The sequence below is a fragment of the Ooceraea biroi genome, chromosome 4 (assembly GCF_003672135.1).
Source record: "Ooceraea biroi isolate clonal line C1 chromosome 4, Obir_v5.4, whole genome shotgun sequence".
Lineage (NCBI taxonomy): Eukaryota > Metazoa > Arthropoda > Insecta > Hymenoptera > Formicidae > Ooceraea > Ooceraea biroi.
In genome coordinates, this window is record NC_039509.1 from 9045023 (window position 1) to 9058847 (window position 13825).

The window sequence follows — 13825 nt, forward strand, 5'->3', positions numbered from 1 at the left end:
CGTGAACTACTAAGAACTACTAAAAAAAATATTAAACCAAATAATTTTGTCAAAACCCCTCCCTTTATCGACATCAGGATCCGCTAGTAACTAGTATAGCATATAGATTTTAGAAAAGTAAAGAGAGAAATAAAAATTCTATTTATGACAAGATAAAGTGACGTTTATAGCAGCATCCATTTCTTACACTTATACCTTGTAAGACGTGAGTCTATTCGACACGAGAATTATTTGTATAACGCGCGCCAGTACGGCCTATGACAGCACGGTCTAATCGTTTTACGGCGCATGCGAGACGAATAGTCCTATCTGCGCATGTATATCGATCGTCGATCGATAGTGATAAAAGGAGCGTAATCGCCTGCCACGTCCTCTTTCGTTTCGGGGTCCTGAGAAGACAACATCATTCTCAGCAATTTTACATCAACGAAATATCAGCCATTTTTGGACAGCCAGTTGGATTCTATTCCATCGGAATATCGAGATTGTGACGAGACTCGCAACGAGTATCATAAATGACGCCGTATCCTGGAAAGGAGTGGACTTGGTTGATAACCGATTGAACAGCACGCTCTCAGCAAACACGAGAGATCAATTTCCGAGTCAAAGGACCCTGAAGCAGGTGAAAAAGCCAACGAGGGATCAGGCGCTCCGGTCTATTCGATAACTCAGATGAGTATTTCTATGAATTGAAACAAAATTTCCGCGCGTTTATGTATTGGACAATAACTCGATTAATAATATGATTTCCGCACTTTTATTGTGAATAATAATACGACTTGTTCGATGATTTCCTCGATTACCTATATTATATAACCGAAATATAATTATTCTCATCTGCTCATGGAATTTGAATATGTTTATTTGAAACGGATAATCGTTCGTCACCATCCTCTTGTTCGTATCTCGAGCCCCGAACCTTATAGTTAAAGTAACGAAAAGGAATCAATAGTTACAACCTTGAATAAAAACAATCTGCAAACTTGTATATATTTTCTTGTGATAGCGAATGACAAGTAACATAAACGGATTTTTATAAAAATCACTTTATAGCTCATAAAAATATAAATCACATAAAATCAGTTACACCATATTCTTGTAATAGAATAAATATCGTCAGTTTATTCTGCAGAAGTCGAACAAATAAGATGTGTCAATAACCCTGACTTTATAAAAACATAACTTATTCGTACAGACTAAATCTACGTAAATTCAGATTTGTGTATTATCAAAGCGTACACGTAACATTATCAATCTATTATACTTTTACTTCCTTATTAAAATTCATTCTTTTTAAAGAAAAAAAATTTACATTTTATTCAGCATCAGGATGAAAAGTAAGAAAATACGATTGCGTCGATCGGCAATCTTCCGCGCTCTGGAATGATGTCCATGGCATTGGGAATATTCTGCAATATCGAACATAATGCCACTTTTTAATGAATTATATAGATATTATACTTGACATTCTTTATTGTGCGGATGAAGTTATATTACAACCAGATCGGAAAAGTGTCTCTTGGACCTCGACGATGTCGTCTTACATCTCATGGTCTTTCGTCGCGGGTGCTTCCGCTATTTCTGATCGTCCCGACATCCGGTCGCGAAGAACTCTATGCTGATGCCGTGGTCGTCATTTCCGCCGCACTCTCGCATGTTTCGCATATTTGCGCTGTACGTGCAGTCGTTTCGCAGCTGCCGCAGGTCGTAGTGCGACGTCTGAGAAATTAAATTTCATCTGAGGGGAGGAATGCTCAATGAAACTATATAATACAATAATTGAAGCGATGGCGGTCTGATACTGTACCTGCACCACCTTCCAGGCGACGGATTTCCGCCGACGTTCTAGACCTTTTTCGTGAGGATTTCTCTCGCCAGGTGACATTGTACATGCTGGAGTCGCTGCTTGCCGACCAAACCAGACGTGTCTTGACATCCCCGCAATGACAGTTCATGCGACGCACGTGAAAACCGACTTGGGTACGTCGCACCTGCGAGAATGTCTCCCGATGTCGGCTTCAATGAAAGGTCACTTCTTTCGTTGGTTATCCCGACTACAACTGGACTAGACGGGAGACCAAGGGAAACAATGATGAGCTATTCGCCGAGGATGAGAATAATCTCTAGTATCTTACCGTACGCCATGTAATCGGTACTGTTGAAGACCTTGGACGCCTTGCGCGACGTCAGACGCCGACCACCGTAAACCACCATCGCCTGCATCTGCAGGAAGTACTGACACTTGAGCTGCAGCTCGTAACACGTCTTGTCCTGGAAAAGCACATATAGTAGACTATGTGAAAACATAAATGCGTTGTAGAATTTCAAGTCCTAGCAGCCAAAGTATCGAATTAATGATGCTCAAATAATTTACAGTATATCCTCGAAATATGTAGACTGATATGAATCTCATAAATTTTTTCCAGATAATCTAACAATGGTGAAAGACACCTTAAGAACCGTTTTGTGATACACGAGGAAAGAGTCGTTTGCAGGTCCGTAGATGAGTTTACTCCAGAACACCTCACGTGAGACTAGTTGCTCCGCAAGTTTGGACAATCAACCATAATAGCTAGCTTACCATAATATCCTTAAATTATTGTTGTTCTCCCTGTGTCAACTTACAAGTAACACTACCCAACTGTCAGAAACCGATTCGCCTGAAACTGTGCAGAGAGTCAGTGTTGGCCAAAACATGCAACTTATGACTGTTTATAACGGCCCAAATTCATTTGAACACTTATTTATAACAATTAATAAATAATTACATAACCATGTGAGACTTTGGCTTTTTCGCATTTGGAGTGAGCGCAGTTGTCAGGGTAATTTTGCTCGCTGAAACCAAATTCTATCTCAAAATTCACATTGCATGTCAGAATTCCTAGATATCCTAACCTCAAAATGCTAGAAACCGTATTATTGCCTCTGCTAAAGGTTGTGCAATAAGGTGATCTTATAAGACCATAAATCATGAATCATAGAGCTATAAACCATGAACCTATTACCCCACAAACTCAACTAACGAACCCTAAGCCTATGGATCCATAAACCTTGGACCCATGTACCGTACACCCATAAATAATGAGCAGGGATGCCAGTTTCGAACCGCTTACAGCATGCTACAGCATGTGGAGGGGATACGTACACAAGCGAGCAGCCGTGTACGTGAACGCTCGACTGTTCGGCTGCGTTCGGACAGTAGAAGAACGCAGACATGTAATCTGCTGTTTCTTTCTCGAACGCTATAGCTATCTGCGATATTCGCAATAATAACGGAGTTATAAAATGTTAAAGTTGTTCGAATGACAGCGCGCGGAAGAGTAGAGCACGGCCCAGTGGGTCGTTGCCTGCCTGGCGCGCGGCGGGCGGTGGGCGGCGCGCGGCGCGCGGCGAGGAGAAGGATAGCGCGCCGCTCTCACGTCTCCCCGCACGACGTCAACGCTCGCGTCGATAGCCGCTACGCACTCGCGATTGTCACTCTTACATGTTTCAATTATTTTTGGAGAAATTGCTATCGTTTCCCCATCACCTTGAGGTAGATAGCATGGCGCGCTTTTTTTAAGTGGTCTCCCCAGTAGGCCTAATCCACTGTCATTACTTAATGTAATAATTGTTCGAAGTGCCTTCCTCGTTCTTGTAAACAGAGTTCGGTCCTTCGAGTAATGTTGCGCGTCGCGCGATACGCCATTTCCGGTGTGATGGTATTAAAAGCTTCGAGAATTGCTTCTCGCATCTCTGCTTGTGTACCATCACGCCGGTGTTCTACTAAATTTTTAATGTGACCCCACAAAAAATAATCCAAAACATTTAGGTCTGGCGATCGCGCCGGCCAAATGATTGGGCTACCTCGACCCATCCATTTGTCCGGATAATGCGCGTTTAAAAAATTGCGTGCCCGTCGCGAAAAATGTGCGGGAGCTCCGTCGTGCTGGAATATGAGTTCTGCTCTTACTCGGAGAGGAACATCTTCGAGAAGAGCAGGTAACTCATTTTGTAGAAAATTCGTATAAATTTCCCCAGTTAAACGGGGCGGCAAGAAATAAGGACCGATCTGAAAATAAATAAGAGAAAGTGCTTAAAGTTGTGAAGGAAAACGTTCGTTACTTTACTAATGTGAATAAATTTACGCCTCATTTCACGGTTGTCGATATTGTTTCCGCACTTATCAATCATTAACTCAATATTTGGAATTTAGAAATCAAAGCATTTTTTACTTACATGATCCAACCCTCTTTCGCATGCGTAATAATGAGATTACAATAATACCACTTGCTCTTTCTTAAACATTTTTCATGGGTTGTTAATATACTTTTATAACTAATAGACCTCGGATAGTGGATCATTTGGAAGGAATTTCATTACTAAATTGTGCAAAATCTGTTAGTTATTATGAAATAGAAAATTGGCTAACTGTATGCATAAATTGCTATGATAAACATTATACGATATTTGAGAATTGCTCTTACAAGACCATTTCTGAGCATCATGATTTACTTATTGAAAATCGACTTAGCGTTTTTGTATATTTTGCAAAATAAAATTAATAAGTTACACTGCATATTACGAATATGAAATTTGCGTAGCTTTACATGAAATTATTACAGAATACAAATGTCATGAATATAGAATAAAGTCGTATGAATTGTCAGACAATAATTTGTGGTACAACTCTTTCAGACTTATACTATAATATGTGATTACCGGTAACCTATCTTAATTATATGACATCTTCGTCTCTTTCCACCCTGCGGCCGCATATTGATATCACCCTTTATCGCTTCGATAATACCATCTCATGGTTCGTTCCTGGGAATCTGTTTACCTAAACATCTCTTTGACCGCAGCCGGCGTTCGAAGAATCGCGTAACTAGATTTTTTATCTGTTACACATTCTCACGCGCGGTAACGTCTTTGTCGCAATTGGTAGCAGCCGGGGTATCGGCGCTTGCAACTAACTTCCGTTTGATTATATGACATCTCCGTCTCTTTCCACCCTGCGGCCACATTCTTTGACTGCAGCCGACAGTTGAAGACCCAGACGTGCCGGAGGACACTTGAGAGGACACCCGCCCCTCCCCGCATCCCCTCTGAGCCCCATGGGTTAGAATCCGGGTACCGGCGCCCCGAAGAATTTTTAACGGATTTTTTTATCTATCGTCTATCTCACGCGCGGTAACGTCTTTGTCGTAATTAATAGCAGCCGGGGTACTGGCGCTTGCAATTTTCTTATCGCTTATGTAAAACAATATCATGGTGTTCCTAGTAGTCTGTTTACATAAACATCCCTTTGACTGGTACCGGCGCTCGAAGACCCGCGTGTCCCCCCCTTAACGTCCTACCCCGCGTCTAGAGACCCCCCCTCGGAGCCCCTGAGTTAGCGGACCCCCTCCCCCTCCCCGCACCCCCCTCGGAGGTCCTGAGTTAGCGGACCCCCCCCCCCCGTGACGTCATACCGCCGGACCCAGAGGCCCCCCCACCCCCGCGTGACGTCATACCCCCGCGCCCAGAGACCCCCCCCGCGTGACGTCATACCCCCGCGCCCAGAGATCCCTTTCCCCGTGTGACGTCATACCCCCGCGCCCAGAAACCCCCCCCCCCGCCCCGCACCCCCCTCGGAGCCCCTGGATCAGAACTCTCCCTTACCATACTACTTAGAATGTACTGAACACACTGACCGAGCATGCGCGTTGTGCATGTATATTACATCAAATTGTTTAAAGCAGTGAAATGTTAATGTAAATCGAATCGTTAAAGTAAATAACTAAAGGCACAAATAATTAAATACACAGTATTCTCTGCTTTAACCAAAATCAAACAGTTAAATAGAAATTATTCTCTACTTTAATCGAAAGTAAAAATTGCAAAAGAATATATTTAACTTTAAAATTTGTTTATTGGATTAAAATTGAGATCCAACATCTCTTTAAAACAAACGCTATAACTGTATACACGGCTGCGTCGAAGTCGTCCAAATTCCTACAAAGTAGATAGATAGCATTTTAGAAATTGCATTTATATATGCAAAATTTACGATAATCATTCGATTGTGATCCTTCAAATTTTTATCCCAAAACATTTTTCGAATAAATTTGGGCCATGTATTATTCGCATTACCAACATCTTGAACCGCAAGCCAAGGATTATTATTTAGTTGTTCAACTGAATATGCCATTATAGAAATTAATCTACGCATGTCCAGTCACTCTGCGTCCCTGTACACCGTCGGTATGACAGATTTCCTAACCTCGAAACTGTCATTTTTCAGTAAGCTGTAACTTTGGTTCTACTTGAGAGCGACGATTTTCCTTCTCGCAATCTTTTTTTAGGACCAAAATATACATTTCTACAAAGTCAGAAGGAAATCGGTGAGGAGGACCCGTCTCCTTCAGTTTTACCGATAATTTTGGCGCGTTGTGTCGCAGTGTTGGCAACGCAAATACGGTTTCGTAGTGATAGACAAGGACAGCGCGATCACTAATGGGTGGTATAGAAACGGATTTAATGAGTTTGCGATACCATAAAGTGGTTAGTCATCGTTAATACGTATTCGGTGAACCGTCCGTACCCCGTTACGACATGGCGACGTTCACTGACGATACAGATATTCAAGCGCGTGAGAAGATGGTGAAGGAAATTGCGAAAACCAGTGATTCGATCCGCAAGAAGCATCGCGCTCTAAAGACTGGCAAGATGGTGGAAGATGCCGCGTTGGAGAGACACTTTAGACCGATCATCGGGCCTCTGCCGAAGCTTGTCGATAATACCACAGACGATACATCTAGCCCGCTCATATAGAAAGACGAACCGATGAGCAATACCGAAGATACAGAGAGTGAAACATTATCCCCGCAGAGTGAGATTAATGTGGTACATAATAATAAGAGGAAACTCGTTGGGCGCATCACTGAGAATGTCACCGCCCAAGCGAAAACGAGTTCCATTCAACATGACAACCTCTACCCCGATGAAAGTAGCGCCACAACCGTTTGAACGGTCCACGATCGAAATCTCTTCCGATGAAGATTTCGAAACCACGAACGAATCGCTACGAACTTCTGTTCATTACACGCTGCAAACACCGAAGGGTCGAGATATTCTGTACAGTCAGCTAGGTCCGCTAGGACAACAATACATAAGCCCTGTCCTGAGCGGTGATCGAGAGAGCGGCATAGATAACGTGTACGGCGTTTATCTCGGTTAGGATGGAATGATGTTCGATAATAAACGTTTCGACGTGGACACCCGTGATAACATATTTGTCGACGGCGTGCGATACATCGGTACACCCGGTCTTTACAAACTGATCTTCATGAAATGTCCTAACAAAGCCATGTACACGATTAATGATTTGCAAACGTACAAGAGCATGCTGCTGACGACGAATGCGCATAGACGCAAACACATCGCGCATGGTCAAGTAAAGAGCAACAAGGGTTACAAGTACAACTGCGTAATCGCACCGTTACTGCCAATCGTACCTAAGAAGCGATCTGGAAGAGGATTCCCTCGCGCTGTGACATTAAACGACAATGTGACACTAAACGACAATATGATCGATTACGTGCACTGGAACGATTCCAATGAACTGGTCGATCGTCTGCGATTGCTCGAAGCTTCGCACCAAGCGGGAAATAACGCCCACGATAATAAGATTCTGTCGATTATCGAAGAACTTCGCGAGGCAGGTCTCATTATAAATTAAATGGTACATCAATGAAACGAATCAGTCGATCGTGTGCACCAACATGCCAATCAACAAGTTTGGTGTATTACTTGAACGAAGGGAGGCACCGATGAACAATCCGTATTATCAGTTCAGTGGAGTAGTGAGAAACTACGTACGTGCAAACGCATTGTGTCGCCACGCTGCTGATTTTGACGCACAGTCGCGCAAAATTCGTCGTGTAGCACAGCCCGAGGCTGATACCGACGCTGTCAACAAACTATACGTGGAACAGTATGTTAAAATATCGTGGAATCAACATGCAGAATTTGAGAGGAATCTGAGTATTGCGTTCGAGAAGGACACGCAAGCGTTATGGGCTGCGATAAAGGAACTTCGCCTCCTGCTGGCGACTACTACTGCATCAGAAACGACTAATAGAACGGCAACGAACGGATAACGAACAGTGTCGAACGGCTCACGAACGACTTAAGAACGAATCTGGAACGGTGACGAACAGGACTGGAACAGCGACGAACGGGGCAAGAACGGCTCTGGAAAGGCGTCGAACGTTTATAAACAGTTTGAGACATATAACTACACGTCTAACAGTCGTTGATTGTATCGCTAAAACATGAGATCGCGAAAATCCGATGGACGTAAAAAGATTGTCAGTTCCGAGAAACGGCGACTCGTCGAGGAACTGCATGCTTCGGCGAGAAGAACTTTTCCACGAAGACGCGTCATAGTCCGCGGATACGATGACCTGTGGCAAGCTGACATAGTGGAGATGCGTCCGTACTCACGTTTCAACAAAGGCTACAATTATATACTCACAATTATAGACGTGTTGAGCAAGTATGCATGGGCCGTACCACTCAAGAGTAAATGCGGGAGCGAGACAGCCGATGCGTTTGCAAAGCTATTTCGAAAGGATGGAAGTGTCCAAACAATTTGCATACTGACAGAGGAAAGGAATTCTACAATGCTGACGTGCAGCGGCTCCTGATGAAACATGATATCAATCACTATTCTACGTATTCACCCATGAAAGCCTCGGTCGTGGAACGGTTCAATCGTACGCTAAAGAACGACATGTGGAAAATGTTTACGCTCAATGGAAACTATAGATAGATCGACGAACTACAGCAGCTCGTCGCAAAATACAACGCGCGAAAACATCGGACGATCGGTATGAGACCCATCGATGTAACGCCCAAGATCGCAGATAAACTCTTGGCCACGGTGTACAGCAACGTAAAGATTGCAGCCCCGGCGCGATTCACAGTAGGTGACTCGGTACGCGTCAGCAAGTACAAGACGGTCTTCGACAAGGGCTACACGCCAAACTGGACGACCGAGGTATTCAGAATCATCAAGGTGCAGACGACTAATCCCGTGACCTATCTCATCGAGGATTCGCGCGGCGAGCCAATCGCCGGAGGATTCTACGAACACGAATTGCATCGCGTTGCTAATCCGGACATATATCTCGTGGAAAAGGTGTTACGCAGGAAAGGTGCCGAGGTTTACGTAAAATGGTTGGGATTCGATGATTCGCACAATTCATGGATACACAAGGACAATGTAGTTTAGAAATATATTTCGTATTGTAGTGGAATATCTACGACAAAAAATATATACAATATTACATGAACATTACAAAACCTGCATTTCCTATCTGCGCTAAGTACACACTATTTACAATGGTATCCGATAATGTCCCCATGGTAACGTGTCGTTAGAACCGGCTATACCATAACGCTTATCGTCGTACGGACTTAGAGCGATTTTCGGCTCTGAGACAGTGTACACCTCATGCAATTTTGATCTTATGCATGATTGGCGTCGCGTCACTTCCGTATGATCTTTCAGACACCGCGTGTAGTCTTCAAATGTTATCGTCTTCGATACGACATTACTCTTGACACCTTTCGCTTTTTTGGTGTCTTTCCTACCGACCACTCTCACAGCGTACATCTTCGCTCTAAGCCCGACGAACTCTGTCATTATCGCGCCGTTGTTTTCGTCCTTCATCAAACCGGGTACCTTTTTATTTGCGAGTGGCGGCATTCCATACGCATTATCGACCTCGTAACATCATGTTTTATTTGCTCGTACACGTTGTCGCACTCGATATGGTAAATTAAACTATCCGTATCCGTGTACATGATCTTGCATTTGTCGCGATAAAGAGGTACCATATACTCGTGATGAAATTCGTACAAACACGTCTTGGATATGTCGAGTATGCACATACCCACGTAGATTGGTTTGTTGAATTTCACCTGGAATTTGCGCAGTTCAATCGCGACCAGGTTTTCCGAAAGGACGCTCCGGCTATGGAAATTTGGTTTAGCGATCAGTGCCTCCGCACCGTACCTTCCGTTCCATTTCGTTACAAGCTTTACATCCATATGATTGCGTATATTTTCCATAGTTTTTCCAAATACTGCGTTATTCATCAATTTGTACAAATTTTTTTCGAAATCGTTGCTCGCGCGCATTCAAAAATGTGTATTGAGTTCAATGTACCTACGATGCCATGTGGATTGCGCGAATTGTAATACGCGATGAATTTTTGTTATCCGCAGACCGTGACGCGTACACTGCTGCAGGTTGCGATAGCGTATCACGTAACGTTCCTTATCATATAACGTTGCGAGCAACTTGTCCTGCCGCTTGCTCGGCGGTTTATCACGCGTTGGACAGAATGGTAGGTCAGTGTGCGCATCGTGCAGATACTGTGGATATTCGAGATCGATCTCGAGAATGTAACCGGTGGACGAATCAGGAGCGATAGTGTTCACGTCGAAGTCCGAGACGTCGTCGACCCATTGAAAATCTGCATAGGGCAGAGGTTGAGACATTGCCCAACCGTATAAATTATTAACGTCAAAGTACGTCAAGTACGACGATGGTTTCGATGGATCGTACGACTCCATGTATTTATTGTTGGCACGGGCGTACCTGTTTGAACACTGACTTAGGCCGCCGCGTATGCCGCATTCTATGAACATAACCATATCGATATCGGTGAGCAGTTCAAAATTTATACGTGTATGCTTGAGCATTGCGTCCCACGTGAAGCCCGGTAGCGTATAGTAATATGCCGCATCGAGACCATAACTCGTGATACAACTGTCGTGAAAATTTTCAAAAATGTCGACCAATAATAATACGTCGGTTTTCAAATACAAGTCGCTGTATTCGTCTAACGTTTGAATGGCGAACCGCTGCCAGATGTTCTCGGCGTGCGCGTAATCGCTCTCGAATATCGTGTCACCCGTTAAGGAACTGTAGAATGATTCTCGCGGTGGTAAGCGGGTATCTTGCAACTTTTCGACACAATCCACGTACTCGTACGGGAAGACGCCTTTTCGTGTCAATAGGTCGAAATCCTCGATTGATAAATTAGAGAATTCTGATCGTAAAATTTTGAGTTTGTCTTTGCTGAGAAACGATGCCAATCTATCCAGACTACTACTCAGAAATCGTAACGAATCAATAAAGCGCAATTTTACGTGGTTCCGAAATACTGCATCTGCCTCGTTAACATTTTTGGTAAACGAAATATACTTTTCTTTTGTAATCGGTAGTAGCTCAATTGTGCCCTTGAAATTACTAGCCAATTCTTTGATGATAAAATGTGAATTGTAGCCGAATAAATTGTGAAATACTATCGGAATAGTATAGGACTCTTTATAATTTAGATTACAATTTGAATGCGCAGGACCTCTGTACCGACCGGTCAGATGGCAATGATCGCGTACTCGCGTCTCGTCTTGCGCGAATGGCTCTTTGCAGATATGACAGTGCGTCGCGCTATGGTATGCTACTTCCTGTTCTCTCGTTAGATTTTTCATGGGCACATTAGCGGTTAGAACTTGAACTTAATATAACTTAATAAACTTGAACTTAATATAACTTTATAAAGTTGTAACTTCAATGAATACTATAATAAATGTTTTATGAAAAATCTCCAGGTTATTTATTTATCAAAGTATCAAAACTTAATACACATTAGTATTGTTACTATTTGGCACAATCGGTATTTAAACTAATTCATACGGCAATGGCAAATTTAATAATAACAAAAATATTTTATTTTATCTTATAAAAAATATATATGCAGAAAAGGCAGAATTTCAACTCGCATCATGATGTAGACCTTGATGTATATATTCGTCTTGCCATGGAACTTTGCCAGCAGCTGTCATAAAGTATGACGAAAGAGTATCTCGCATTGAGTAAGCTTCTCTCGTAGCTCTATGTGCTCCACATCTTCCGATGGGTCTTAAATGGTCATTCCCTGATACTTGGCGCCATTCTCCTTCAATTATTTGTCTTTCAATCTCTCTATCAACAAACTGAGGAGAGCAATATCTTTGCTGCTTTTTACGTCGTTTTTTACTTTTAAAAAATTGTGCAAACACATTGCTGCTAGCACAAATTTGTCGACAACGTCTGGCCCAGCGGAAATTGGTCTTCGAAGTATCCTCCATCTGGCTGCAAGGATACCAAATGTATTCTCTATTGTTCTTCTGGCTTGTGACAGGCGATAATTGAAAATTCTTTTCTGGTCATTTAAAGCCTTTCCTGGATAAGGTCGCATGAGGTTCATCGACATTTTGAAGGCTTCGTCGCCAACAAAATAGCAAGGCGTTTCCTTATCACTTCCTGGTAGACGCGCTGTTCCTCTTGGCAAATTAAGTGTACCTTCGTATAAAGCTTTTCCGAAAGCTGATCGCGACAAAATTCCTCCATCACTATCGCTGCCATATGCCCCCACATCAAACAATGTAAATCGATATCTGGCATCACAAGCGGCCATCAGCACTATACTAAATGTCTTCTTATAATTTATATATATAGATCCAGAGTTCGGAGGTGCCTGTATGGTTATGTGTTTGCCATCGATCGCGCCGGCACAATTTGGCAAATTCCACAAACCTAAAAACTGTGCGCAGATCTCTTTCCATTGTTCTTCTAAGGGAGGTTTCATGTAGAGTGGCATTAAAACTTTTGCTATAACGGCGCATGTTTCTTTCACGATCATATGAGCTGTGGACTCTCCTACTCTGTAGGCTAGAGCCACAGATAGCATTTGGTCCCCTGTTGCTAAATATCTGTAACAAAATTAATAGTTTAATAATATATTTGGTAATTATATAGTTTAACGAAGCACCCTCGGATGACTTTGACCTTGACATATATTATAAAGGTCACCCTCCTGAGTGACCTTCAAAAGGTTTTAGCCGTCGCTCATTGTTTATTAAAAAGTTATAAACAAAATAAATTCAGTGATTTCGTATGGATCTTCGACTTTTCACACGAAGCAAGGACTTGAAGTTGACATATATTACACAGATCGTCTCACCAAGTAACATGCAGAAGGTTTCATGTGTTGCTCGTTGTTGTTAAAAAGTTATTAACCAAAAAAGTATCACGCATAGTTTTCTGCCCGCTTCGTGGAGGGCGGGGGGGGGGAGGCAAAGCTCCTCCCCCCCGCCGTAATACGTGTCTGAACGTCTTCTATTATAGTATAATATAAAACAATCGTGTATCACACTGAAATTTGTTACACTGGCCACGGGGGGGGGGGGGAGAACAAAGCCTCTCAAACTATTAGATAAAGAAGAACTTCATGAAGTTAACACGCCTCTTTTAAAATAGGAAACATGTAAGTTAATACTTTTAAAAACCTTGACTGACAGGACTATGGCTTTTATCTCCTCATATATTATCAAAAAGAATAACATACTTTACACTACAAAATGTGTGAAATCACAACAAAATTACCTTTTTAAAAAAGGTACAAAAAAAGCGCCAAGTATACGCGCCTGAAGTTCTTTCAAAAAAGGACTCTACAAAACTAATGATATGAACAAATTGCGCCAACTACAATGGGTATTTATGCAAACCAGAAAATCTATTACTTTATTATTACTCTTTGGCCGATATTCATTGTTAATTCTGATTTAAGACCATCTTAAGTACAATTATAAGATATTTGAAACCAATCACACAGTCGTATTAGCATCTTAGGATATTACTTCAGATCGTCTAGAAATAAGAATGGACTATGAATACTAGCCTTTGAGATTAAAAAATAAAGGACATAATAATATTAAGCAGATATTTTTATACGAATAAATATTT

The 13825-nt window shown here is 42.3% G+C and overlaps 2 protein-coding genes across 8 annotated transcripts in view; both read right to left on the reverse strand.

Annotated features, from left to right (window-relative positions):
- Positions 1-969: 969 nt before the first annotated feature.
- LOC105283067 (protein ALP1-like) overlaps positions 970-13825 on the reverse strand; it is a 58302-nt gene continuing 45446 nt past the window's right edge. The window contains exons 3-6 of one of the 7 annotated variants that reach the window (XR_894624.3): positions 2136-2271; positions 1808-2060; positions 1545-1719; positions 970-1409 (exon numbers count right to left, since the gene is read on the reverse strand). Coding sequence is in view for 4 of the 7 variants with exons in the window: in XM_026969035.1 (XP_026824836.1) it covers positions 12003-12792 (790 nt within the window). In the remaining 3 variants the exon portion in view is untranslated. Of the gene's footprint in view, positions 1739-1807; positions 2066-2135; positions 2272-11628; positions 12793-13825 lie in introns of those variants that run through there. The other 6 variants (XR_894623.3, XR_002193564.2, XM_011345524.2 and 3 more) reach the window with 6 other exon arrangements.
- Positions 9250-9760, reverse strand: LOC113561810. Its single transcript, XM_026969052.1, has one exon. It carries the CDS (start codon positions 9734-9736, stop codon positions 9365-9367), a length of 372 nt encoding a protein of 123 aa, XP_026824853.1. The 5' UTR covers positions 9737-9760; the 3' UTR covers positions 9250-9364.

What these genes read in the sequence shown, in the direction of transcription:
- LOC113561810 (XM_026969052.1), bottom strand. Translation starts at nt 9,736, where the DNA reads ATGCCGCCACTCGCAAATAAAAAGGTACCCGGTTTGATGAAGGACGAA.